The 26,032-nt window shown below is 41.1% G+C and overlaps 5 protein-coding genes and 2 long non-coding RNA genes across 13 annotated transcripts; 4 read left to right on the top strand and 3 right to left on the bottom strand.

Moving 5' to 3' along the window:
• Nucleotides 1-111: 111 nt before the first annotated feature.
• LOC124197806 lies at nt 112-1,624 on the top strand. The gene is made up of 5 exons (XM_046593353.1): nt 112-204; nt 420-608; nt 867-1,081; nt 1,150-1,316; nt 1,449-1,624. The coding sequence occupies exons 1-5, from the start codon at nt 127-129 to the stop codon at nt 1,529-1,531; spliced, it is 732 nt and encodes a 243-aa protein (XP_046449309.1). The 5' UTR covers nt 112-126; the 3' UTR covers nt 1,532-1,624.
• A 406-nt stretch (nt 1,625-2,030) lies between these two features.
• Nucleotides 2,031-4,366, bottom strand: LOC124196669. Its single transcript, XM_046591824.1, has 6 exons — nt 4,148-4,366; nt 3,793-4,054; nt 3,369-3,722; nt 3,045-3,285; nt 2,723-2,978; nt 2,031-2,656 (listed from the first exon to the last, which is right to left on the bottom strand). The coding sequence occupies exons 1-6, from the start codon at nt 4,320-4,322 to the stop codon at nt 2,490-2,492; spliced, it is 1,455 nt and encodes a 484-aa protein (XP_046447780.1). The 5' UTR covers nt 4,323-4,366; the 3' UTR covers nt 2,031-2,489.
• Nucleotides 4,367-7,764: 3,398 nt separating this feature from the next.
• On the top strand, nt 7,765-11,009 carry LOC124197577 (collagen alpha-1(I) chain-like). The gene is made up of 17 exons (XM_046593092.1): nt 7,765-7,899; nt 7,976-8,095; nt 8,178-8,303; nt 8,370-8,387; nt 8,472-8,507; nt 8,640-8,684; nt 8,766-8,810; nt 8,910-9,152; nt 9,234-9,383; nt 9,443-9,487; nt 9,548-9,700; nt 9,786-9,968; nt 10,070-10,222; nt 10,295-10,317; nt 10,403-10,424; nt 10,493-10,519; nt 10,597-11,009. Exons 1-17 carry the CDS (start codon nt 7,773-7,775, stop codon nt 10,920-10,922), a joined length of 1,842 nt encoding a protein of 613 aa, XP_046449048.1. The 5' UTR covers nt 7,765-7,772; the 3' UTR covers nt 10,923-11,009.
• A 396-nt stretch (nt 11,010-11,405) lies between these two features.
• On the bottom strand, nt 11,406-14,665 carry LOC124197578. 2 transcript variants are annotated; one of them, XM_046593094.1, is made up of 7 exons: nt 14,488-14,665; nt 14,348-14,386; nt 14,055-14,234; nt 12,386-13,973; nt 12,067-12,272; nt 11,822-11,994; nt 11,406-11,661 (listed from the first exon to the last, which is right to left on the bottom strand). In XM_046593094.1, the coding sequence occupies exon 4, from the start codon at nt 13,869-13,871 to the stop codon at nt 12,849-12,851; it is 1,023 nt and encodes a 340-aa protein (XP_046449050.1). In that variant the 5' UTR covers nt 13,872-13,973; nt 14,055-14,234; nt 14,348-14,386; nt 14,488-14,665; the 3' UTR covers nt 11,406-11,661; nt 11,822-11,994; nt 12,067-12,272; nt 12,386-12,848. The 2 variants fall into 2 exon arrangements, with proteins under 2 accessions (XP_046449050.1, XP_046449049.1); XM_046593093.1 differs by having other exon boundaries at nt 14,348-14,665.
• A 209-nt stretch (nt 14,666-14,874) lies between these two features.
• Nucleotides 14,875-19,227, top strand: LOC124196667 (RNA-binding protein 26-like). Its single transcript, XM_046591822.1, has 9 exons — nt 14,875-15,180; nt 15,496-15,569; nt 15,643-16,724; nt 16,792-17,072; nt 17,137-17,778; nt 17,843-18,345; nt 18,428-18,542; nt 18,613-18,876; nt 18,957-19,227. Exons 2-9 carry the CDS (start codon nt 15,511-15,513, stop codon nt 19,020-19,022), a joined length of 3,012 nt encoding a protein of 1,003 aa, XP_046447778.1. The 5' UTR covers nt 14,875-15,180; nt 15,496-15,510; the 3' UTR covers nt 19,023-19,227.
• A 752-nt stretch (nt 19,228-19,979) lies between these two features.
• On the top strand, nt 19,980-22,782 carry LOC124197642. Of its 5 annotated transcripts, none has more exons than XR_006876296.1 (9): nt 19,980-20,453; nt 20,736-20,773; nt 20,843-20,970; nt 21,039-21,602; nt 21,671-21,810; nt 21,877-22,267; nt 22,305-22,433; nt 22,518-22,574; nt 22,648-22,782. It is a non-coding gene; the product is annotated as an uncharacterized LOC124197642 (long non-coding RNA). The 5 variants fall into 5 exon arrangements; XR_006876294.1 differs by having other exon boundaries at nt 19,983-20,453; nt 20,736-20,970; nt 21,039-21,296; nt 21,347-21,602; XR_006876295.1 differs by having other exon boundaries at nt 19,986-20,453; nt 20,736-20,970; nt 21,039-21,296; nt 21,384-21,602.
• A 78-nt stretch (nt 22,783-22,860) lies between these two features.
• On the bottom strand, nt 22,861-24,170 carry LOC124197643. Of its 2 annotated transcripts, none has more exons than XR_006876297.1 (4): nt 24,047-24,170; nt 23,855-23,984; nt 23,641-23,777; nt 22,861-23,565 (listed from the first exon to the last, which is right to left on the bottom strand). It is a non-coding gene; the product is annotated as an uncharacterized LOC124197643 (long non-coding RNA). The 2 variants fall into 2 exon arrangements; XR_006876298.1 differs by having other exon boundaries at nt 24,062-24,170.
• Nucleotides 24,171-26,032: the final 1,862 nt, after the last annotated feature.

Genomic DNA, 26,032 nt, shown 5'->3' with positions numbered 1-26,032 from the left:
ACTGTCTAATGGTATTATTCAAAATTTTCAAGTTTTACACAAGATGACATGGGTTAGTGCTGTGCTCCGGATAAGTATTGGCGAGTTATCGTCTCAGCTCCAAAAAGTAGGGGAAGGGAAAACGCCATGCTGTCTAGTAATCCACCGGAAACACATTCAGTCGACAGCGAACGTGGTGTCGAGACTCGAGACGAAACTGAAACGGTGAGTTCCACTTATTTCATTTGATTTTTTTTTCTCCTGGAGCAAAATAATTTTCCCCTAAATTTGTTATGTTATTTTGTGGTGGATGATCTTAAAACCATGCATTAAAAAATGTTGTTACCATTCTAAAATAATGCGAAAACAAACCGGTTACTTAAATTTGTGGTCATGTACATCAGTTTAACAAGAGTATATTTTGTTTATTTACAATCTAGGTGCACCGAATTACTGCAGTAATGGCAAAGAAAGAAACCGTTGCCAAGCTAATCAAGCAACGTTGGGAGCTAACCAATGTTACTCCCTTTGGATATTACCTCCACTGTGCTGCCAAAGATTTCGCTTTGGAAAACAAGGACTGCACTTTTGAGGATCACCACATACCTTTGGTCGAAGACATGTGGAGGGTAAGTTACCCCAAAAAGGGGAGAGTTTTTGGCTAGTTACAATCATTTTTCATTTCGGCTAAAATCACAAAAAACATTTTGATTCCAACCATGTCACATGAAAGGCAAATTGCATTTTCTTTTGTTGACATCGGTCACTTTCCTGAACAGTGATGTGAACAAACTAGGCTAATGGAATGTAGAACAATTTAAACAAACACTTGCAACTGTTTCGTGAATTTTAACTTGTAGGAAAATTGTTTTCAAACAAAATTACAGAGTCTTACAGAGGAGAAAAAAATTCCGTACATTGAAGCTGCCAAAAGGAGAAACGATGCACAACAAATGGAACGACAAAAGATTGACAGGAAAATCATACAGCTGCGACCAGGTGCAAGAGACTACAGAGGCTATGAAATTACCCCTTTGCCATCAAATGTCTTGGAAAAAGACAAAGTCATCGCAAACAAACGTGGACTGAATCCAGTATCCTGGTATAAATTACGTTTATTGCTACCTACAACACGTTTTTCCTCACGTATACGTTACCTGGGTTATATAGGTACCATTGGTCTGAGCACCAAAAGAACGTTAAAAATCCAAAGTACAATTGGAAAGACTACTATCTAGGCATAACCATTGAAGCCAACAGCACTTGGCCCTCGCTCACTGAAGAGAAGAAAAATACGTTCATTCACCGAGCCAAGGTTGAATATCGAAGATTCACCGGTAAAGTTATTTAAATTATTTCCGATTTTTTGATTCGTTGAGGCCAAAAAAGTTGGGTGTGATACCCGAAAAATGTATTTAAATACGAAGCGATTATTATATAACTAATTGTCTTATCAATTCATGTGCTAGGGTCCAATGAAGGAAATGAGGTCATCGACTCCATTTTGAAGAAATCTTTAGAGGAACACGCTAGGTGTGGATTTGGTAAATGACTGGCGACAGAATATCCAAGTGACGAAGATTGATTCGAATAGTTCATCGTGTACTGTATGAGAGACGATAATACAATAGGGAAGCGACAACTATTCAAGAGATTTGTTTAATTTTAAAACATTCACAGCCACAATCGATCAATTCAAATAATAGGCCAATTTCTCTTAGTACCGCATTTATTCAGAGTTACTGCAAACGTACGATAAACTTACCTTGAATTTTCTATTTTGTATCAAGTTACGCCGCCAAACCCTTATCCCAATAGGAATACACATTTCCAATTTGAATTTCATCACTGTGCTGCATCCAAGTCATTGCCTACTGCTTTTACAAATTGACACTCTCCTCAAGTGCCTTGATGAATGGTTCATTCCAATTCTGGCCAAATCAATTTTGTGACGTACAGATGTGTTGGAAACGAAGTGGAGACTCGTGTAGCGAGACAGTGATGACATTTTTCAAGTTGGTAAAATGAAGCACTAACCCCACGTCAATTCATAAATTGCCTACAATTACGGAATAATTAGAGAAAATGTATTTCTGTATACGAAATGGAAACATAAAACAACTGCAACGTGTGAATTGGATGAGAAAGGCATCACAAATACACTCCCCCACTAAAAAAACACAAAAACCTGGGACACTTTACAAAACTTACACTTGAACTATTAATTCCGTTGTTTTGCAACGATTTGCGAACGTATTTTTCCAGCGCCAACATTTCACGCTGGCTCCAAACGCAATAATCATCTAATATTCAAAATCCGTCAAAACATTTCAAAAAGGCGTCCGTAAAAGGGGAAAACTTGAGCGACGGAAAGCCGCAACATCGGACGAAAAGGAAATTAAAAAACTAAAAACACCATTCTTCTCCACTACCCAAAAAGAAAAATACCGTTTCCCGCCGACAGTACGTCGGTGACGGAAGAAGGTTTTATTGGGTCGCTAAACGCAGACTCAAAAGAACACGCCACCGGTCGACGCGGCAGATGGTGGCCGAGGCATTTCCAACGACGATGATGAGTCCGACACCAGCAGACGCCTCCTTTTGGCTGGCTGATGATCTGTCAACGCGGCCGGAAACTCGATCGGCGAATCACCTGTGTTGCCGCGCTGATGAACACCTGTAAAACATGGGTTATCACTAAATGTTGTTGTTTTACAGGGCTACTATTGAAAACAAGGATTACATTGGTAGAGGGTCGCCCTGGGTACAGTGGGAAACAAGTAGCGATCATCGAAGTCGCAGGCGTAGAGATAGGCACTAACCGCTGGACGCATACCATAACGGGGCATGTTGTTTAAAATGGCGTTTCTGACATCTGCGGCCAAAACGTTGGTTTCATAAGGCTCCGTTGCACCGTCCAACGACCTCAATCCCCGACAAGTGAAATACAATGCGGACTGAGGAATTCCTCTCTCGAACAATTCACGTATGAACTGCTCCTGTACAACAAACACGGTGATTAGCCAATAAATATATAATGGAACTGAACCGGAAATGTCTCTTACCAAGTCTTGGTGGCCTGTACAAAGGGACGCTGGTTGATTCATGGCTATTAAAATAATATCGCCAGGCCAGTATGCGTTGATGATGGCATCGGACAGCATATTTAGTGTCAAAACGTCTTTTGGCTGATTCAAAGTCGCTATGTTCATTGCCGATAGAGGAACACGCCCACTGGATATGCTAGCGAATTTTCCTACTACTTGTATCTCTCTCGGATAGCCATCTCCAAACGGGCCTGGATTGCTGGGGAAAAACAAAAACACCAATGTTAACAAAAAATATTCAGTTCACGTAACTGAAAACGTTGAAGATGTCACGGCAATTACCTTGCAAGTCGTTGTACCCAGATTATCAATCTTTTGAAATTATCTTGATGATTAATCTTTTCGGTTCCATCAGGAGATTGTCTTGCACAAAGAAAGACCAAAGTTTTTTCTCTCCTGGGTTTAAAATCGTCAGTCGGCAGATCATTTTGAAAGTTGTAGTCGGTCACGTCGCGGTAGACGGTGGTTATCCGATTAGAGCAATCGTAACAAGTGGCAGCTTTTACGTTGGCCAACATTGACACGCGTCGATTGCACGCCTTGCAAGTTGGACCTTTGTTGATGGTATATTTCTCCAGTTTTACCACTTTCGGAGACGAAAGGATTTCTGCTATACCAACACTTTCGGAAACTTGCCTATATGCCGTTGAAGACGTCGAAACATTAGTTGATAACACAATGTATGGTTGAAACACAATGAACCTACCAAATTAGCTTTTCCATAAGCTTCTGCAGAGACGGCTGCTTCCTTTCTAAATGGAACGCGTGTTCGGTAAGCGCAGCCCGTATTTCCTTCCAATACCTGGGACCTTGTGAACATTTCACTCCCGGTGGGTGGTATCCGATTGGGCATTTGAAAGCCACATTGCCCGGGCATGCAATGTAACCTGGCGGAATAACGATTGGCTTTTCTCCAATGTCGGGCTTTTTCCTATTTTCAAGCTTCAACGCATCCTCACTCAGCATTGCTAGATTGTCAAAGAAATAAATACAGAGTTCAAACCATGTGTAGAAGAAACCGTTCAATTATACAATCGACGTTTGAGGACTGCACTTGATACCTTGCAAAGTTGGCGAAGACGCACTATCACGGGCCATGATCCAGCTATGAAATTTATCTTCGCATTTCGGTAAAGCAGCAGCAGCAGATGTAGCAACAGGGGATGGCAGCATTCGTTCGGCATCGTCCATCTCGTCTGCGTCAATAGGTTCAGCGTTCTCGTACTCCTCAGTCATTTTATCGTAACCGGCTATTATTGAATTTTGAAACTTTCACACACCTGTGTCAGGAAATTAAAGGAGATGAGTCTCTACATTGGCATATACACATTTAGGGGTTGGTGGTTGAAGCATGGCTTCACATTCGAGCGAATACGACCGACCGAATTTGTTACCACATGGCCAAAAGTCGATCGGGATCATTTTAAATCGGAATAATAAATACTAAACAAACAAGATGACAAACTATACTTACTGCGGTTTTCCTTGACGAGTCAATTTATGACGATAAGTATAATTAATAGACGGGTGGTCAGATTGGCCAGTGAAATCAAAGTCCGATCTAGAACTCTCGACCACTGAGACAAAGGCGAGCTGCGAGTGCGAGGGGTGAGAAATAATTACCGGAAATCACTGAGGAGAGTAATAGGGGGGTGAAACAAATGAAGAATGGGAAAGCGTCAATGAGCCCAAAAAAGCAAACTTTCGGGAATCTTACCGGGGAATTATATATTTATATACCAAACAGAAAATGGAATTATATTATTTTATAGTTTTTGAGCTTTTTTGGATTTTGAGGGGAAGTTGGATATTTTATCATTTCTAATTTCTATCGAATATCGATATCGTATATTATCGTAAGCATGCTCTGATTTGGCTGATTAGAAGAAAGTTCGACAGGTGTAAGTGTAGTCTGCTTTCCTTTAGTCTTCTGTCTTTAAAAAATCATACTAGCTTGAAATTTAGAAAAAGTCACGAGACAAAGTTCAAGATTATAACTGTTATAGATAATTTGTTTTTGATAACCGTCATATTCCGTAAATATAACCATATACCTATGAAAAAGTTAAACCAGTTCCAAATTTGTGAAATGTTGGTTGACTACGCTTTATCATGTGATTGCCCTATCGATGATGCAAGACATTTTGTTTGTATACTATGTAACCTTTTCTTTTTTTGCAGATTTGAAGCCAAAGCCAGCCATCATAACCAAACAAAATACAAGTTTTCCTTGTTTAGAACAGACTACAAGTCATAGTCTGTGGTATTACTGAAACTGGTTCCGAACCTGACTGTGTATTACTGAACCTTGAATTCTCCCATTTATGAACAATTAGAGTTTACCCAGTGTCTCATTTTCAACTTTTCCTGACTTGTTAGTTTCTGTGAATATTTTTCGTAACCTAATTTTCTCTTTTCATTTAGATACACATCAGCATCCCATTTCATTGGAAAAAATACCGATGTCGAGTTACAGAACTCCCTTTCTTTAAATGTCCTCGTGTACGCCCATGTGAATGTGGGTGTATTCACGAGAACATCCTTTTTTCTTCCCTATCAAGTCTGGTGCCCATTTAACTCTTCAGCGGATGGATGGAGCAACTGACGTAGATGCCTGGCTGTATTTCCCAGCAGGTGTAAAGGTAGGACAAAATTGATCTCTACTCTTCCTTTTTGACAGTTTCGGTTGGCGTTGATTATAAATCGTTACGTATTAGTCGCTAAGTATGTTTATTCCTAAGCTACTTCTTTCCTTGACTGCAACTATTTTCTCTCTCCGTATTTGTTTTTTCTCAGTCAGGGTTCACTAAAAATTTCATTTGTCGAACGACTGCAGATTAGGCTCGGTTTTTAACCTCATACCTTTTCTGTGGGTAAACAATTGAATTGAAAAATAATTTGACTCTTAAACATTTCAAGCAAACAAGACAAAACAAGTCAATTTTTTGACCTAGAGAAACTTTCCACCACACTTCCTCGCTATCACCGTTTACCTAATTTGTTTATTTTTTCTTTTGTAAATTTAGTAGCGAGACTATTTGCATCGCATTAGAAATTTTTAACCTCAAATTATATTAACCCAAGGGTAAGTGGCTGATTAAAAATTTTTTTTCTTTCTGTGTGTTTTTTTTTTTTTTTTTTTTTTGGGGGGGGGGGAGGGTGGGAGGTTCAATTACAGGAGCAAACTAGTAGGGGGGTTTTCGGGAAATTGCCGCAACAAGTGCATGTATTTCGACACGTGCATGTATTTCGGCGCCCGCTAAAATCAATAATAAATAAATCAACAAATTATTAATAAGACAAAGACGCACTAGGCTAACGAATATTACTGTCTGATACTGTCTGGTACCACTTTCTAATGGCAGTCTATCATTAATTGAACTTGAAATATGGCGGTCGTTTATTATAACAAAGCACTTGATTTGAATTTAAGCAAATTACATCTTTCGTAATTGTTTCATCATCCACGTGCGAAAATAAAAATTGGCTTAATGTGGTGGTGTCGAGATACACTCGGCGATATTTAGCCAATAGCTCTGGGCGGATCACAGCAGATGTTTAGCACTTGTGTCTTAAATATCCACGCAATTTCACATGGGCACTGCCCAAAATTTAACCGCATGACAGAAAAGTATATCTTCACAGTAATGGTATAGTAGCCACCACCCGGAAGCTTTAATGGCGATATCGTGATTATACTCACGGCCACGCAACAAAAATGGAACTCGACATCGACATGGCGTTAGCGGACAATTTTCGCATCAGCTGGAATGGGCCAATGTTGAGTGAGAATTGATGTAACACACGGGAAAGAATGTTTTCGTTACACACAATAGGCTTTGTTTTAGTCTATATTTATACGTGTACGTTGTACAGAGTATCTATAGGGATAATCTCGACCGCAAATGGATGGGAATACGTTTATAGAGTAAAAAGCTAAAAATTTACAAGGAAAAAAGAAAGAGGTGCATTTGAAGACTGTCCGCACAGACTTTCGATGATGCGTGTAAAAATCAAACCGCCTTTTCCTTGTATAAAAGGTTTATACAGACAAATCCTTGTGAGGGCGAGATAAGCGCACAGAAATAAAATAATTTATTGTGAAATATTGAAACCGTGTAAAAGAAACCAAAATAACTCCTATACAACTTAACAATTTGAATGATGTGATGATGGGGCCGATTATTTTTGGCCTTGTAGAATTTTTCTCATCTATTGGGCTAAAATTAACAAATAAATTTGATGGCGACTTGTTTTGTTGTTTGTACGGTCATTCCCATAACAGTCCTATTGTTTTCCCATTATTGGTCGCATTGCCGAGACTTTATTCCGTAATCGATTTCAATCCGCTATACCATCTGAACGCATATTCCAATCAGCCCAGCAGCCTTAATAATATAATCAACCGATTGGAAAATCTGTAGATAATTTTACCGATCAACACATTAAAGATCTCGAGAACCTTCTTCAGCCCAGCCCAGAAAACGGTACGCACTATAGAGTCCCGTTTTCGATCGATGTTTTATTATCACCGAAAAATCAAACTTGCAGCCTCAGTTATTTGGAGGGGAAAAAAACGGGATGAAATGAATGTACCGTATGAGGTAATAGCAATCATGGGATTAAAACAGATCATTTTCATTTAACAGTAAACGTAATAATCCAGAAAAACGTTTATATAAGGAGATGCTCCGGCGAGGAGGTTCAGTTCCAAAAATGTTGTCATCTTGGTTGTTTTCTTGTTTTTGTTTCGTCACCTTCTTTGCAATTGAAGGGCAGACATTTCATCGACAGCCGAAGCATTTACACCCAGGTATTTCATTCGTGTTCAACTAATTACAAATCTCAAATTTGATTATTAAAATTGAAACCAATTAAATGAAACCCAGAACTCGACCCTTTTGATGGAACTGATGGCAACGTAGCTCTACACCAGGAAGAAACAGCTGTTGTCCATGGTCCGCCAGTGCATTTCTGGGATTCCGACGATGAAGATGTGGAAGAATACGGTATCGTACACTTGAATAAATTGTCGGTATTTCTTAATCAAAAGTGTTTTATTGATGGTTGTGATGATGGATTTTTATGAAGGCACGTTTGACGTTGAATCGTTTCGCAGTCATCCTCTGTACGATCCTTGGAGCAAAGCTTCGAGATACATGAACGATAAACTGAGATTCATCACCAAATACATTCCTCTCACACCTGGGCCAACCGGTAATGGATAATTTACGACGCAACTCTTAACATAATTTCTAATTTTTATTTGTGCTTGATTTATAGGTCCACCGGGACCAACTGGTAATCAATCAGCTTAACATTTCTTTAAAATATCAAGGTAGACTTAAATTTGATGTTTATTTAATAAATAATATGCGACGTCAGGACCAACCGGACCTGCTGGACCAACTGGAGCCACAGGTATCTTCGTTTCGATCTCTAGTCTGTGAATAATTATTTTGGGCTTTTACATTTTCCGCAGCTCATGGCAGCGAATTAAGAGAAAAAAGTAATACCTGCCAAGTTTTAATCTCCTTTATTGTCTACGATTAGGACCAACGGGGCCGACTGGACCACCAGGACCAATAGGAGCCACAGGTAAATTCGATATATTTTCTGTTTGTCCATAGTTTACAGTACTACCCTTATAATTTCTTATTGATATTTACTTGTATCTAGGTGCTGCGGGAGCCAATGGGGCCAACGGAGTTAACGGAGGCAACGGTAATAATCATCAATCTCCGACCTTCTTCAGCAGACAAATAAAAATGAAGTATAACTTATTCCATCCATCAACTTACTAATACTACTCTAAATTTTTAGGCGCGCCTGGTGCGACCGGGTTATCTGGAGCTAATGGAGCAGCCGGCGCACCTGGTGCGAGCGCAGCGCCTGGTAACCCTGGAGCGGCTGGAGCGGCCGGTGCGGCTGCTACGTCTACTTCATCTGCGGGTGGAGGCGGAGGTGGCGGTGGTGGCAGCACTGATGGGACAGGAGGTACTGGAGGAACAGGTGGAACGCCCGGTCGTTCTTCCGGCCCAATCGGACCACCATACGATGCACAAGGTAAAGTATTTGCTCTTTTTGCTTGTTATGTAATACCAGTTTTTTTTTTAACTCTTCGTCATTTTTGTTTCATAATAAAAGACCAAAGGGGACGAACTAAACGGGAAGGAGCTCCATCAGTTGCAGAACGGAAAAATACTGAATTGGAGCCGTGGTACAAGGCTTCGAGATACGTTAGCGAGAAATTGAGATTCATTAAACAATACATCTCAATCACACCTGGACCAACTGGTAATATTTTGCTATACCTGGGTTTATTAACTAAACAAATATTATCTCTTGTGCACAAGGGCCTGAGGGACCTACTGGACCAACTGGACCCACTGGACCCACTGGTAAATTATCGAGTCCTTGTTGTCATAAACAGTCAGTTCATTTCAATTTCTAAATTTCAGGTCCCATGGGGCCAACGGGGCCAACGGGAGCAGGCGGCGCGGTAGGTGCAGATGGGGCGGCAGGAGCTGCTGGGTTAGACGGTCAAGCGGGTCAAGCTGGTGTGGACGGGGTGGCTGGAGTAACAGGAGCCGACGGTGCCGATGGTGTAGCCGGTGCGAATGCTTTTCTTGTTCGTTCATTAATTGATGAAATATTTTTTTGATAATTAATGATCCTTAATTAAATATTTGCAAATAGGAACCGATGGAGTGGCCGGCGTAGACGGGGCAGACGGGGCTGCAGGTGGGGGTGGTAGTTCATCTTCTTCATCTGCGGGTGGTGGAGGAGGTGGCGGCGGAGGAGGTCGATCTTTCGATTCCTATTCTTCGATGCCAGACGGCCCACTAGGCCCTCCGTCTCCCTATGATGACGATCCTTATGGTACGTCTATCTTGATTCGGTTCCTTGAAGACATCACTAAATTTCCGCATCGTAATAACGGTTCCGTTGAATTCTTATATGATATGCCGTCGAAAATGTAGGTCCAATTGATCGGTTGCTTGAACGAGGGGAAAGAGCTCTGGTTGATTTATTTCACCAACATCCTGCATTGGATCCTTGGTACAAAGCCGGAAGATTTGTTGTCAAGAAATTGAGATTCTACCAAACTTATTTCCCACTCACGGGACCCACAGGTATAAATCAAAACTTCATTCATTAATCAACTTTTTACGCCTCGGTTTCATTCAATTATTAATTTTAATTAGGTCCTATCGGGCCGACTGGGCCGGTAAGTATATCATACAATGATTTAAAATTTAAAAAAATAAAATAAAATAATAATAATTAATTTTTGGGTTTAATCTTAATTAAAGACTGGCCCTACAGGACCACCAGGTAAATAATATCCACATATTTAACGCCAATGTATTTAAATGTAACTCTTTCTATTCTTTATTTGTCAGGGCCTACCGGACCTGAAGGACCTGCTGGTGAACTTTCTTTCCCATGATCCTGTCAATTAACAGCTAAAGCTAATATGTTTAACCAAATTTCATCTCGTAAACAGGTGCGGCGGGCCCCGATGGGCCTCCAGGACCGACAGGGCCAAGTGGAAATGACGGTATTCCCGGCGTGCCTGGTGTCAACGGCGCCAACGGAGCCAACGCGGCGCCTGGAGTGCCCGGCCCGAACGGTGTCCCTGGCGTTCCCGGTGTACCTGGAGCATCAGGAGCGCCAGGAGCTGGTGGCGGATCCTCTTCTTCGTCTTCTGCCGGCGGAGGTGGTGGCGGTGGTGGCGGTGGCCGTGCTCTTCACGGCTCCTCTAGTTCAAAAGATCCTGGAAATCAAAATGGCCGTCCGGGTCTATCCTCACGCCGACCAGCAACCGCATAATTAATTCATTTCCTTCTTCATTTATTCTTTGAAATAGATTTTAGATTTTTCTCAAAAAAGGAGGGGATGGTATTTCTTACATGAAAATTTTTGTTTCCTTTCTAGTTCAATTAATTATAATTAAAAATCTTAAATTGCTTTGCTCATCATGCCACACAGTCTTTGCAAGTCTGCAAAGAAGGTTTTGAAAATTGAATAACAATTAGATTTCCAAATATAATATTCACATGTGTAACACATGAAATTCAAGATTTACTCCGTTTTATACAAGTTAAACAATTCAGCGTGAGATCTATTGTTGGACAGTTTGGGATTGTACCAAACGAGTTCGTAGGTGTCGTAGCCCACGATGATTAATTAATTAATCCCTCCCAGAACTATAGATCCTTTTGATGGAACTGATGGCGTCGTAGCTCACCGAGAAGAAACAGATCTGCAGTCCATGCCAGTGCATTTCCGGGAATCAGACGATGAAGATCAATGTCAGTTTTATTTTGTTTATTTTCCATCCCGTGGAGAAAGGCAAGTCCCGAGTACACGTTGTAAATGTAAACGAATGGCAACCCAGATGACGATGAAACGAGGCCATCTCATCACGTTATTGGCTCCAGTTGATCTATCTGAAGGCTGTCAAGACTTTCGGCAGCACTGCCTTCGTTCACTTGAGCCAACTCCTCCTGACGCCGCTGCAGTTTACGCAATAGAATTTCGTCCACCAATTCGTCACCGTCGCTGGATCCTAAAACATTGTAGTTGTAACATAAATTACAATTTACTACCAACAAGTTGGAAAGCGGTTTGGCATCCTTGATTATTTAGGCAAGGAATAATTGTTTATAGACTCAGTTCACTTAAAAACCACAACCCTCACCACAACAACTTCATTTTACACATCTTACCAGTGTAATTCGCGTATTCCTCTTTGGCTATTTTGATGTATCGACGCTTGAGGCTGTCGCTCAGTGATGGCCATCCGTCGATGGCGTCCAGTTGCATTTTCGGAACGTTATCTCGCCACTGATACTCTGCACCACGTTTGGTGGTATTGTCATAGTGGGTTGCCAACTGGTACCTGTATAATAACACACCAGCACGTACGCTTGTTAATTCATTTTTGGCATTGGATAGCAATGTGACGGCTTACCAGAAAATCGGAGAGAAACACATTTTATCCTCGAGTTTCTTGTCTTTTTCAGGATTCGGAACAGTTATCGGGAAATCCACGTACATTCGATGTCCCGGACGTTTGGCAATAATGATGTCGTCTATCTTTTTGATCTCGGCGTCGATGGCCTTGTTCTCAATAACCATGAGGCGACGATACGACTCCTTTTCCTTTTCGGTCAGCTTCTGTTGACATTGTCAGTTCACAGCTGCATTAGTTTCAGCGTTCATTAAACAATTTTGATTTCTTTGGTTTGGATTTTGAAGGGACAGGAAGGGGGTTTCAAGGTCTCGCTTACCTTCCAACGAGGCTCCAGATGGGTAATCATGGCTGGTTTGAAAGTGTGTTCCGGATGCTTCTCTTCAAACATTTCGGCCACGACCTGAACGTATGTATCAAATTCAGTCTTTTTACGTTCTTTCATCGTGTCAGAACGAAGTTTTAGTAGCTCGGCTACCGTGCGTTTGTCTCTTTCGGCCATCGTTTTTTGGCGGTGAGGAAAACGTGTTAGTAGCAGAGAAAACGTGTGCGTCAGCTTTCTGCGAACGTGGTCTGCGACTAGTTTAATGGCGGGCGACGGCGACGACACGTTCAACCCAAGCCATCTGTCGGTGATTGATAAAATTAAACGTGAGTTGAGAAAGGTCGAAAAAGTTTTATTTTATAAAAAAAAAAAAATGAAATGATAAGTAGATTTCCAAAAATATATTCACATGTGCAACACCTTTCAAGATTTACACGATAATTCAAGTTAAAACAATTCAGCGTGAGACATTGCGGGCCAGTTTGGGGTTGTACCAAACGAGTTCGTAGGCGTCGTAGCCCCACCAGTCGACACCGTCGACGATTTTCAAGTTATTCGACCAAGGATTGAATTTCGAATCGAAGCGGACCAGCCCATAGTCCTCCAGCGATTTGATGACGTCAACTCGTTGGCGAATAAAATCCAACGAGACGTCCGGTGGTGGGCACGACGTCATGTGAGGGCAGTGATGCGTCAGCAAGTGAATCTCGACTCCTAATTGCCTCACGCGATCCATCATGCCGGAAGAGATGATTTGCGGCAAAACGATCCATTCGTCACCCTCAATGTCCACTTTCAGGTAGTCGATGATTTTGTCTTCGTGGCCCAGCAGATGGCGGTAGATTGAATCCAGCGATTTCATCGTCCAGTTGCTCGGATTGGCCGGGTCTCGATCGTTCAATCGAACGTGATCGCGATCGCCTAGTCCCGTGTTGTAAAAGTGAATTTTCGGGGTGTGATTGTGATTGGCGAGTTGCATCGAAGGATCGAAAGCGTAAACGCGACATCCAAAGTTTTGCATGGCCTCGTCAAACGTCCATTCGTTGTTGATGCCGAAAGAGTAGACTAGACACTCGCTGAATTTCTTGTCCGTCACCGGAGGCCAACCGCCGCTGGCTTTCTCCGGTCGGACTGCCGGATCGAGACACAAAGCTTTCTGCCCGTCCACACCCATGGAGAGGACAACGCTTCCGCCGAAATCGTGGGAAAGACGACAGGATGTGCTGTTGGTCCATTCGATGTATTCGACCAACTGTTCCAGCGTCAATTTTTCGACCGGCGCCACTCTCCAATCGACGACATCGTTTAATCGGTCCTGACTGGATACATTCTGCAGGGGCGAAATGGTGGTCACTGTTGTTAAATTATTTTTAGTGTGTACTAATTTTCCGTTTTGAAGCAGGGCAGACAGTCCAAAGAAAAACACTGAAACTGCAGCGGCGATTCGGATGACAAGCCATTTTCTCGCAATGGCGCCCATTTTCGTAATTATTACACTGTGGGTATATTAACTGGTCGCCAGAGCTTCACGAGTTGCGACTGGGTTTACTAAATGACGAAATGGTTCAACGTCGTCTCGTATGTTATAAGAGAATCTCGAGTTTACCTTTTAGTTTAATATGCATCATAGAGTGCCCTTGAATTCTGGTTAGTCGTAGCTTACCAGGATATCTTTTTTTGATGGATGGCGCCCCTAGTAATTTCCTTTAGGCTAAACAGTCGTTTTCAGAAGGTTGGAAGATTGCCCTGTCACTCATGACTGATGTTTATAATAACTAAATCCTCATTTCAGCTGTCATATACTTTGGATGGAGAGACGAGAGGAATCAGCCATAGGCTATACCTAGATTTAAAAATAATAAATTTGTATTAATTTTTCGACCGTGGAATTTTCGACTGCAAAAAAATAACTTTGCTATTCAACTGTTAAGTTATTTTGCTTTGTAGAAAACTAACCATGTAAACTGCTGTATAAAACGGAAACGATGGAGTGTTCTAGAATGACATAATACAAATTTAGTCTCAAAATTTAATTGAAACAAAGTATGGTTTAATTGTTTATGGTTGGTTTCCGATTAATCAACTGACAACAGTACTTGCAATAGGTGATCATATCCAAGTAGTGCATCTTCTATAGTCGAGGAGTCTTTGAAACTCATATTCCAAACCAAATTACAGCAAAGAACACCACTAAATTTTGTTTATTTTCGTTCGTTCCGAGACAAGTCCCGCAAAATTTCTTTGAAATTTCTCTATGTCGAAAGAAAAAGTTCGTCTGCTGATACAGCAGCGCCACGCTTTGCTTTGGCAAGTTTTTTTTAAAGAAAAAAACGTTAAATGTAAAATAAAATTGTTTGATCCACATAATTAAATTTTAAAATTTATTAGAATAGAAAAATATAATTTAATCATGTGTTAAAACTCAATAAATGATAAGAATCTTATATAATTGTAAGATATCGCGGCGTTAACTATTGATTGACGATTTTCGATCAACTTGATTTTTCTGTGAGTTTCCATCGTTGCAGTCGCTCTGCTGCTGGTGAATTTTTTGCCTATATAATCTGACCTCATTCATGGACCTCATACACTGTTACAACCGTTGAATTTCAACTTTGTCTATATGGTGGAACTTTCTGTTTTCATTAGAACTTGTATTTGACATTTTGAGTGACAAATTTACTTGACCCGACATAGTAAAGAAAAAAAGCCGAGTGCCTCCAATTTACGACCTTTTTCTGTTTTAAGTGAGCCCTGCTGTTTAAACTCTTCTCATACTTGCTACACAGGTGGGCATTTTCACCAGATTTCTCCTCAACTGTTGTACTAGTGTTTCCTGTCTGCCTTCTGCACATGTGTTTACTGTTGGTATTCAGCCCTTGGTCAATACTGAGAACGGTTGGTTACGAGTGAACCCAGAGCAGAATCATTTCAGTTGCGTGGCCTGACAAGAATACAATCCAGCTCCATAATTGTTGTATCGTGTACACCCAGAGATTGTTTAGCCTTTCCATTGTTCAGATTGTGACTGGTTTATGTTTCGTTGGTCCACAACCAACTGTTTCTATGCAGCCTGATTCATCTTTTTGTTTATCCATTTGCAGTGCCAAAAATTGGAAATGATAATCGAAAATCCTGAAGCCCTGAAATCATGGCTCACCGCTGTCCTGGCCCCATTGTAAGTATCACAGACACAATATATTGATTTCAAATTGTTTCATCATCAATAATATGCATATTAATTTATTCAGGTGTGATGCAGACCCTGCAGCCCTTGCCAAGTATGTGCTTGCCCTGGCAAAAAAGGAAAAACCAGAGTCTGAGCTACGTGGAGCCATGTGTGATCAGCTTGACGTATTCCTTCAACAAGAGACAAAAGGGTTTGTCGACAAATTATTCGTCACCTTGGAGACCAAATCGTACCTGCAGTCAAACCCTGAGCCTCCGTCGGCCAAAGTGGAATCAACAACAACTACTACTACTACCACCACCGAACAGGCCAGTACAGGAGTTACCAACGGCCAAAATTTAGTCATTCCACCCGTTGTGACAGTCCCGGTGCAGCCGCTTCCTGTTCCAGTTCTATCGGCTCCTTCAACCGATTCAAGAGCCAAGAAATCATCATCTGATAGAACCAAAAGGAGATCATGGAGTCCCAGGTCGCGATCCAGGTCCCGCAGCCGAGATCGTGATCGGGACCGACCTGCCCGTCGTTCTAGGTCCCGCGATCGTTCAACTCGCGATCACCGAGGAGGTCGCAGTACGTGGGATGACCGTCGCCAAAGTCGAAGGAGTCCGGTTAGTAACAGAAGATCTGACCGAAGAAGATCTCGGTCTCCGATGCCGCCGAGACGTTTGTCTCGGAGCCCGCGCGGTTCTCGTCGTGCCCGTTCGCCAATTCCGCCACCCCCTGTCGTTGCTCCATTGGAGAACGTTGTCGGGGCTCCTGGATTGGGTTTACTGGCTGTCGGAGCCACTGCTGCCGATCCGGCGATTGTTGTCGGTGTTCCCGTTCCCTCTGCAGCCATCCAGAGCGTCGTGGTCGCCCCTTCGTCCGCTGCCCAGCAACAGCACGAACGGGGACCGAAATTTCGATGCAGGGATTATGACGAGAAAGGATACTGCATGCGCGGCGACCTCTGTCCGTACGACCATGGTGCCGATCCGGTCGTTTTGGAAGATGTGGAGCTGTCATCGATGCTGTCGACCAACTATAATCGACCGCCACCTCCAGTGGTGGGGACCACCGGAGCAGCCGGCGCTCCCCCTGGGCCACTACCCGTTGGTCCGCCACCTCATCTTCGCGGGCCACCTCCTAGTCTGCCCCCATCTGGTAAAAAAAAAAAGTTAAAATTATTCAATGTCGGCTTTATTGATTTATTTCTTTTACTTTTTTTTAGGAGAACCCTACAATCCCGACGCTCCTGGAATCAGCTGGCCTCCCCCGCCACTGGTCGGTCTGCGCCCACTTGGCCCACCACCTCCATTTGGCCACCCGCCTTCTCACCGTCTCCCACCACCGCACATGAGAATCCGAGGGCCTTTGCCACCACGTGGCCCACCGCCAATGGGACTGTTGGGTTCTGCTCCACCTCCCAGAGAATTGATCAACGTGCCTACTGCCGAGGAAGGAAGTGATTCCGGTCTGAAGAGGAGCGTTAGAGATGCTGGACTTGATTCCGTAAATATAGAACTTCCGTAGACTCCATTAAACTTGCGTCACTAATGGGATCGATATTGTGCAGGACGGGCATCTTGCCAAGAAGGGACACTTTGATTACAACCGCTTGGGTAATCCTCCGGCCCAGCTGCAACAACAGCAGCAGCAGCAGCAAGTGACTGGCCAGAGTAATCACGGCCAGCCGCCCCAGCGTCGATTCGATCCAACAAACTGTTGCCTGGAAGTCAAAAAGATTCCTCGCGGACTCAACAACATATCAGTCCTCAACAACCACTTTAGCAAGTTCGGCAAGATCGTCAACTTGCAAGTGTCTTACAATGGAGATTCGGAAGGTGCCCTGGTCACATTCTCGTCTCACAACGAAGCCCAGGCGGCCTACCGCAGTACTGAGGCTGTCCTCAACAATCGCTTCATCAAGGTGTTTTGGCACAACAAAGAAGTGAGCTCTCCAGAAATGAAGGGCAAACAGGAGAACGTGCCTCCTAGCTCCAAAGTTCCCATCAGGGAGCGGTTGGGGGGAGCGCATCCTCAACGAGTTCTAGCCCAGTCGCAAGCCCCGGCTCCTATCGTCGATGAAGCCGCCTTGAAAGAAGCTTCTGAAGCGAAGGAGAAGGAACGTGAGAAAGCTGTTGCGGCCATCAAGAGGAGTCAGGAGATCCTGGCCGCCAAGGAGGCCTTGAAAAAGAAGCAAGAAGAACAGAAAAGGGTATGTTGATTTTTGATCGGTGATGTCTAATCGTTCGTCGATCTCATTGGTTTTTATTTTCTAGGAGGCGACCAAACTGCAAGTGGATCTACATCGACGCAAGCAAGAGTTACTGGACAAGCAGTTGCAGCAACAGCGAGTGCTGATTGAGCGGTTGGAGAAGAACAAGAGTACCATCAAGACGGACGAGCGAGCTGCCGTGATGCAGACAGTTCGAAATCTTCAGGAGACGATCGAAAAACTGAAAAAGGACCTTCAGACGACAAGTCCCAATCAGGGAGCTACTGTTGTTGCAAACGCACCGAATGTCGGAGTCCCGACTCATCCAGCCAAAACTCCCGAAGAGGCCAAAAAAGAAATACTAGACGTCGAAATCGAGCTCTACCAGAAGCAGATGGAAGGAAGTGACACGACTGAACTGCAGCGCAGAGTTCAGGAATTAAACTCCATCATCAGCCAGTCACACAGGGGCCATCCCAGCAACCGTCGTGGAGCCAGGATCAGTTCCAGAGGTACTCTACGAGGTAGAGGGCGCGGCTTATCAGCCCGACTATCAGCTCGCGGCAGGTTAGTTTCATCATTTTACTTTTATTTTTTAAACATACATTCCACGTCATCTTTTACCTAATCCTACGCAATTATTTTGTAGGGGTCGAGGTGGCTATTATGTTGGCCCGCATGTGTCGGTGGATCGTAGACCAACGCAGATTAAAGCCACTGGCTTTGAAAATCATCAACAGGGAGACATTCTTGCCCACTTTGCCGTAAGTTTGGTTGAGTCGATTCGATTGGGTTTAAAATTAAAATTGTGTTTTTGTTTTTTCTGAACCTCAGAATTTCGGCGAAGTGGTGGACTACCACGTCGATGAAGATTATCCGGCGCTGACGATCCGATACAAGTCTCGGAAGGATGCCGAAATGGCACTGGCCCAAGGGCGAAGCTTCACAGGCGCCAGTCTGTCAGTCAGTTGGCACATGCCACCCGGTTCCGTCCCCAAAGTCAAGGATCATGTCGCTGCCGAGGAAGAAGATGAGCACAGCGCCGGTAGGATCGAAGGATCTGCTAGCGCCGAGGAAGACGAAGAAGACGAAAACGAGGTACGTGATTAGATGAGAGTGATGAAACGATCAATTTGAAAAGAAAACTAATTCCTTCTCGTTTTATTACGTTATAACAGGGCTTAGATGATTTGCTGAATTATGAAGAAGATGACGAAGATGAAGAACGCTCCTGGAGGCGATAGAGTAATTTGAAATTCACACTTTGTTTTACACATGCTAAATGTATGAGTTAATGTTGAGTTACGGTACAAAAGAAAAGAAAGAAAAAACTTTACCGAAACTTCAAAAAAAAAAGAAAAAAACAGATTTCAAACATTCACGAACCTTTTCAAGTCGTGATAATTGAAGAGATTGAATAAAAATTCTAATGGATTTTTCTCACCTTAATCTTGCCTACGCTTCTTTATTCGATTGCACGATGGAAAACAAAAATGTTTTTGCCTTTGGTAAAATGCGGAATTGCTTTATGTGCAATATTCGTAATTTTCCTTCATGGCATACATAGCCGACGTTTGATCACTCGAGTATAATTTCTTTTTGAGCCGCTGTAACTTTTCCACTCATTTAGACTACAGTTCGGGTTATTGCTTCTTATTTCCTCGTGGTGTAAACTGTAAAGCTAACAAGAATTGATGGAATGTAACCGATGCGTTGGGCTATTCAGCCCAAGTCAAGCTAAAGTGCATTGGCCTAAGAAGGTATACTATACGTATATAATAATTATGATACATATTCAAATATTATAAATCTTCCCTTAGCAATAGCTATTGGGAAAAGCGGACTAGCCTATACGTACGGTACGGTATTCTATTTCTAATAAAATACGTGATGAAACAATCAGGTGCCCTTGGCTTGATTTGCATTGCAGTGTTGAACTTCTCTTGTCGTGATCTGTTTATAGCGTTCTTCAATCAAAATTCCGTCCACTTTTATAATGTTAAAATTATCTTTAGGCAAGCCGCCTAAGGAGGAACTGAAAATGCTTTCTTAAACAACTTCTTTGTTCTTTGAAATTAATTTTAGAATTATTATTATTATTATTATTTTTTTACTGTTAATGTTAATTTTTCACTACCGTCTAACGGTCATTCGTACTGTACATTTTTTGTATTTTAAAATTTTTTTATTCAAGCGACATCGAGCTTTGTTTATTATTGGCATCGCAGCATCCCAAAAGTTCGTCTGCAGTCTGCGGTTTCCGGCTCCGCTATACGCTGACTTCGCTCCCGTTCGAAGATACGAAGAGTTGTTACAGCTCCCAACCAAAGAGTGGTGTTACATGAAGGTTTCAGTTTGATTGAAAGTTGAAAATTAAAAGTTTTAGTTGCTTGATTGTAAAATTTTCATAACGAAACCGTCAACGTAAACATTTCTTTTGCTTTCTTGGTTGCCCAATTGTAATACCTGTATTTCCCAGTGGCTTCACGTCCCCTTGCACGTGGTTCAAACATTGCAGTCTTATGATATATATGAAAAAGCCCAGATTACCTGGTCCTGCTAAAAAAATACCCAAATACGTTGTTCAGGGAAAAAGCTTATTTGACTTTGACCTTTTAGTGCTGAAAACTGCAGTATCTTCGGAAGGCAGCCCCGCTGAGCCACGAGATTATTGGGTAAGATTTATGCAACCATTTGTGTCGTGTATGTTTTTTGTTAAAAAATAGAATGAAAAACCATTACTCCACATTGTAGTAATAAGCAATAATTTATGGTCAAGGTTGTGAGAAAAATTGTCATTTTGAAACAAAACTTTTAAAGTTGGGAATTGCATTGTAATAGTTCTATGTGGGATAATTTTCAGTAAATGTGATGTCAGTAGTTGAGATAACTTATAAATTGGGTTTGACTTCTTGAAAAATTGCTAACATAAATTTTCTTTTGTTACTTAATCACAGATGGTACCAGAAGAAGCATGAAGACACAAAAAAGAAATGTGAGATTGATGGTGGAAGTTTTGTGCACTTTTGTTCTAAGATTTTGTCCCTTTGTTGGGTTACTCTAGAGAATTTGATGAAGTGTAATGCCACTTATTAGATGTAAGAACTATTTGATCCTCACCAGAGGAGTGCCTATCACCATATGACACAACTTTTATCTAGCTAGTATTGGAATTGCTTCCTTCTTTAAAATGTGAGTACATAAATTTAATAACTTAATCAACATTTCCCCTGAAATATCTTGACTTTTCAACAATCAAGACCTACTGAAAAGCCCCTTGAGTAGTGACTCTTGAATCGCCATGCGTCAAACAATGGAGAACCACTGTCAACCCAGCAACAATAGCAAAATGGCCGAGATTTCTGGAGGTGTTAAGCTCTGTGTTGCTGAAGATGCCAATCGAACGACAGGAGAATGATGCAGTCACCTCATAATTCACAAGGGAAAATTATTGTCACAAAAAAAAAGTAACTTGAGAATTGCACGAGTTATATCACGCTAACTGTTTGTTGCTCACGGTAAAAAAAAATTATCTTAAAGCTTTGCACTTAGAAATAATCTATATCAGTTTAATTGTAAATTGGATCCGGATAATCTGTGAAAAGTAATGCTCGACTTACTATGTTGCCCAGTGTGACCAAACCGGACGTAGAAGAGGGGAATGGCGGGGAAGTTTCTTACGTTTCAAGCACATGCCGGAAGATGTTGTGGAGTACGATTGAAGTCCGCCACGGTCATCTGACTGAAAGGTGGATAAGTCCAAGTCAAATTAAAGAAGGTCTGCAGCGGTGGAAATCTAATTGGAGACTTTCCATTTCATTTTGGTAAATTTTCTTCTCATTATAATTTATGGAGTTATGGTGTGCACTAATTACCGATCACGTTACTTTAGGTCTTGAGAAAAGGTCAATATCCTTATCAAGAATAGGAAACGATATCGGAGGAGGATTTTCATTTAAAGAACGATGGATCTTATTTCGACACTTTGTGCAGTTTAGTTGGGTATCGCAAAACTAACCACGTGAGGCTCCGGTAAGTCCGACTACAATACTTCTCTTGTTAATGATCCGCAACTAATAATAGAAATTGTTCTAATAGGAACCCAAAATTTGTTTCGACAAACCCGTTTCTCATCTTCGTACTCACGTAGGGGAAAACTGGTTCCATCTAAGTATTGGACAGGCAGGAGCTGTCATTGAGCAATTTCATTCCATTTAACCATTATAATATGGTCGAGTCCCGTGTTCGATCGGGCGAAAGTTATTGGAAATCAATTCTGAATAGTCTAGAAAACCTGATTGGTGTTAACATGAGCAAGTTTTATCTTCCACGTCATTTAATTAGGATTGCAATGTTAATTAATTTTTTTTTTTTTATTTTAAAGTTATTACGCAGAGGATACAGCTTGTAATTGGAAGTTCGTCGATATCTCTACATCAACGTGGATCATGTTTTATTTTTTCTCATTTTGTTGTACATCATGACAGATGTATGAAAATTCCATTTCATGAAAAGGCGTTTATTAGGTTACATCGTTCGTTTGAGGAAGGAATACATCTGGCGTCACTGGCCACCAGCGAAGCCGCGTAAGTCCAAGCGTACGTTCGTAACGGTTTTCTTTAACCCTGCAGGCCTACAGTTCGGCATTGGCCTAGGTTCGCAGAAAAATTAATTTTCCCTGTTGGTTTTCTGTGACAAATGTATTCCTGATAACGTGTGTAACTATTTTTCATTTATAGGGTATGTCACTGTCAGCCAGGTTAAGTTGAAGCTGTTTGTTGTACCTTGCTAAATGGGTAAGTTGGGACTACTGTCTTAACAGCTTGTTTTACTCGATTAATAACCATTTTCAATTTTTACAACTGTTAGTTGATGTTCGAGCTGTGCCTAAAATTGCCGTATGGTGTTGCAGTCGAATATGCTGATGCTGTTTTCTGCTTGTCACCTGGTTTGAAGAGTACTTGAACAAAACAGAATTCTCGTTGCTGGTCATTTTCCATTTTCGTTTATTTTTCTCAATAAGTGTGTTGTCATTTTGCAAGTAGTACGAGGAATTTTTTTGTGTTTTGCATTTTTTTTTTATTTTCAGAAGTTCTCCTAAGTGTTAGTCGGAATAGTAAAAATTTGACACGAGCTGATTTAACATAGGCTCGTATGAAGTATGAATTGAGGACGGGGGTAGTTGCAGAAGAAATAATGCATATTTTAAGATTAATTGTAAATTGAAAATGAAAAATATCCTAAATAAAATATGCAATCATCATTAACAATATATCAACACAATTTAGTAACAAAATCTATATTAACCTCAAATCAATAATTCATTTCAATTACTTAAATTACTACATCTTCAATCATACCTTTAAAATACTATGTTTGCCTAACTTATATCAATAAATCTTGCCAAGCGTTAACACTACCCTACCTGTGCCCAGGGAGTTTACCTGGACAAAGAAGAAGAGTACATGGTCAGTTTTTCTAGGGAGCAATTAGTCATAGTTAATATTCCTGGTTAAACTCATGACCCTCCAAAAGATTTCATAAAATCATGCGCCCTTCCAAGTCACCGTTCAACCAAGGCCTCCCCTCCTCCTGTTTATCACAACGGGTGAGTGACCACCGGCGGGCGTTGGTTAATAGTTAGTTAGGAAAACGGGGCTACAGAAGAGAAGGGAACCCAGGTATGCACTTGAAATTTATCTAAATCTACACAAATTGTCAGTCTTCAATTCCAACAATCTCTTGTCGGTTTCCAAACAACTATAACAGTGGCGAAGTGGGATAACCCTGAAAGGAAAGTAAATTAAGATAATTTTCAAACCATATTGCAGTGACAGAAATAAATTCCTCAGATCTATCAACCTTAAATTGTCCTAAATTAGAACAAGTGTTGGTCACCATAAAATATTGAGTAGCAGCATTTCTTGCTGTTGTCTGCAAATCTGATAGTAACATAGAATGGGATCTAGAGAAGGCATCAATATCTTGAAAATTTACAACTTGATAGAGAAAAGTTAATGTGAACATTATTACCTTAAAGAACACAGTAAATAAAAATAATTTGGGTAAAACAAACCTTGCAACAGAAATTATTTTGCTTCAGAAGACATAAGGTTGTGGGCATGCATTATTGGATTAGACCATTTCATTTCTATTGTCACGAGCACCTAGTTGGCCAGGTACATGAAAACTTCAGCTGAAATTACCTGAAAACATTAAGTCAAAAATGCAGCAAGAATCATTAGCTAACGATTGTTTTATCTATTACTTAAAAACAGTTTACTTGTTATTATCCGATCTCCGCTGTTAAACTTTATTTAAAGTAACTTATGAAACATGAAAGTTACGACGTGTAATGTCATGTCTGTCTGTGACTGACTGACAGTGCAACTAATTTAAGAACTTTCAAAACTCATTACTAGATGTCGCCAGTGTCGCCCATGTTGTTTTTTCATGGTGAAACGAGGCGAATGAGCGAAACAAATTGTTGCTAATTTATACTTATTCCTGTGATTTCAAATACTAAATATTGAACTTCGTATATTATGTAGGTTTATCTTGACCTAGTTTCCTTATTTTTATAGTGTACCAACTTATTTCTTTATTATCCAATTCTAGATGCATACTGTCAGTCATTCCAACAGGTTGACTTATCGCTCAGTCAATTTCCATCCATTAGATCCTCATGCTGTCTAAAGCCTAAAACTCATGTTTGAAGCAGACATATAGTGGAATACAAATGTGCCGAGATAAGGTATTTCCCCATTACTGCTACCAGACCTTTACAATTCAGATTTTCATGTAACATAGGTATTCTTGCTCACGAACCATAGGATCTTTTCTGAATCTCGCAATTTTGGTGGCATACCCTGCAACAGCATGTTTGTTGTTATGGCTTTTCTACTTCTGTTTAGAAGGCAACCCAGCTAAGAGTTAGGTAGAGTTTTATTTCTCATAGGTAAATTTGTGTTAATTTGTAAATAACAAAGATAATTTCCTTGTCCCATTCCCACAAAGAGTTTCAGAGACATGAAGAGTGTGAAGTGACCTGTCATGTATGTACCAGATCTGCTTGATGAAAGTCAAATGCCTTACTAAATTCATCACCTGTATGATAAAGGTAAGCAACAATACACACTATCACCACGCTACTGCAATAATTCATAACACTTTCTTTAGCATCAGGAAATTTATCTCAACATGTGGAGTTATGCTGTTGGTTGCTGTGAATTCCATTTTTATGGTTTCTTCTCTCTTCCTGTTCATACCATGAACATTTAAGTGTGTTTCTTAGAAAAGGTAAAGATTGATATGCTTTATTCATTGTTATATTTTCATTAATGTAAAACATTCGTTGTTAAAGAGCACGCAGTTTCTTTATGGAATCGTGCTGTCCTGGCACGGAGATTCTTGACGCAGAGATTCGTGACGCACGCTCATCTAGCTTCACTGCTTCTAAACACAATTTGTTTACTTCACTGGCGACTTGGCGAGTTTCTGGACCACTATATGATCGCTTCCGTCCGCTGTTAAACACCTGCAGTCACTCACCACGAGATTATGCCCAGGTACCCAACAATTGACTTATTTTCGTAGGTTATCTACCAATAGTCTAGTTGCGATAGACTCTGTCTTTGTAATAGTTTCCAAAATCAAGCCCTTCTTACGCGCCAACGAAGTTTTACTTGGACGTTTCTTTTTTCTAACGCTAGATGGCTTTTTGATAATTTGCAGCTGTCAAAACAGTCAGTTTCAGAAACTTTGCACATGTCTTTTAACATTTATCGGCAGTTATTTTTTTTGAAATATTTAGTGATAACTGACGATTACTTTGCCAGCAACAAAGCTCACTTGTTAAATTTTCGATATTTTGCTTTTTTTTTCTACTTCCGGTTTTCACATTTTAGTCAGTAGTTCAGTAAATATTCATTTGAGGAGCAAAAGAACCACATATTCGTGATCCTCGTAAAATTTGTAGTAAAGTTCATGTTATATTTTTTACGTTTTCGTACTTCCGGTTTCGAAAATTTTCCTGAACTATAGTTCAGGAAAATTCTCGATTTTGGCCAAATTTTGGATTTCGTTTAAATCACATCTAATCGACCCCAAATTTCATGGAGATCACGAATATGTGGTTTAATTTGATGACAGCTCAATGGTTGAGGCGCTGTGGTTACTTCCGGTATACTTCCGGAATTTTTTTTTTAGACTAGCAAGTGAGCTTTGTTCTGTTTGTCGTTCTCAATATTGCAAG

This window comes from Daphnia pulex, chromosome 7 (assembly GCF_021134715.1).
Source record: "Daphnia pulex isolate KAP4 chromosome 7, ASM2113471v1".
Classification (NCBI taxonomy): Eukaryota; Metazoa; Arthropoda; class Branchiopoda; order Diplostraca; family Daphniidae; genus Daphnia; species Daphnia pulex.
The sequence above is the reverse complement of the archived record's forward strand: the minus strand, read 5'-3'. Positions and strand labels throughout refer to the sequence as shown.

What these genes read in the sequence shown, in the direction of transcription:
- LOC124196669 (XM_046591824.1), bottom strand. Translation starts at nt 4,322, where the DNA reads ATGACTGAGGAGTACGAGAACGCTGAACCTATTGACGCAGACGAGATG. An exon ending in TGGGTACAACGACTTGCAAG is followed by an intron (nt 3,286 to 3,368) that starts GTAATTGCCGTG and finishes GTTTTTCCCCAG; the next exon opens with CAATCCAGGCCCGTTTGGAG. An exon ending in GTACAGGCCACCAAGACTTG is followed by an intron (nt 2,979 to 3,044) that starts GTAAGAGACATT and finishes TTTGTTGTACAG; the next exon opens with GAGCAGTTCATACGTGAATT.
- LOC124197577 (XM_046593092.1), top strand. Translation starts at nt 7,773, where the DNA reads ATGCTCCGGCGAGGAGGTTCAGTTCCAAAAATGTTGTCATCTTGGTTG. An exon ending in AGGACCAATAGGAGCCACAG is followed by an intron (nt 8,685 to 8,765) that starts GTAAATTCGATA and finishes ACTTGTATCTAG; the next exon opens with GTGCTGCGGGAGCCAATGGG. An exon ending in CCCACTCACGGGACCCACAG is followed by an intron (nt 10,223 to 10,294) that starts GTATAAATCAAA and finishes AATTTTAATTAG; the next exon opens with GTCCTATCGGGCCGACTGGG.
- LOC124197806 (XM_046593353.1), top strand. Translation starts at nt 127, where the DNA reads ATGCTGTCTAGTAATCCACCGGAAACACATTCAGTCGACAGCGAACGT. An exon ending in TGGTCGAAGACATGTGGAGG is followed by an intron (nt 609 to 866) that starts GTAAGTTACCCC and finishes ACAAAATTACAG; the next exon opens with AGTCTTACAGAGGAGAAAAA. An exon ending in TGAATATCGAAGATTCACCG is followed by an intron (nt 1,317 to 1,448) that starts GTAAAGTTATTT and finishes TTCATGTGCTAG; the next exon opens with GGTCCAATGAAGGAAATGAG.
- LOC124196667 (XM_046591822.1), top strand. Translation starts at nt 15,511, where the DNA reads ATGATAATCGAAAATCCTGAAGCCCTGAAATCATGGCTCACCGCTGTC. An exon ending in TCCTAGTCTGCCCCCATCTG is followed by an intron (nt 16,725 to 16,791) that starts GTAAAAAAAAAA and finishes ACTTTTTTTTAG; the next exon opens with GAGAACCCTACAATCCCGAC. An exon ending in ACGAAGAAGACGAAAACGAG is followed by an intron (nt 18,877 to 18,956) that starts GTACGTGATTAG and finishes ACGTTATAACAG; the next exon opens with GGCTTAGATGATTTGCTGAA.
- LOC124197578 (XM_046593093.1), bottom strand. Translation starts at nt 13,871, where the DNA reads ATGGGCGCCATTGCGAGAAAATGGCTTGTCATCCGAATCGCCGCTGCA.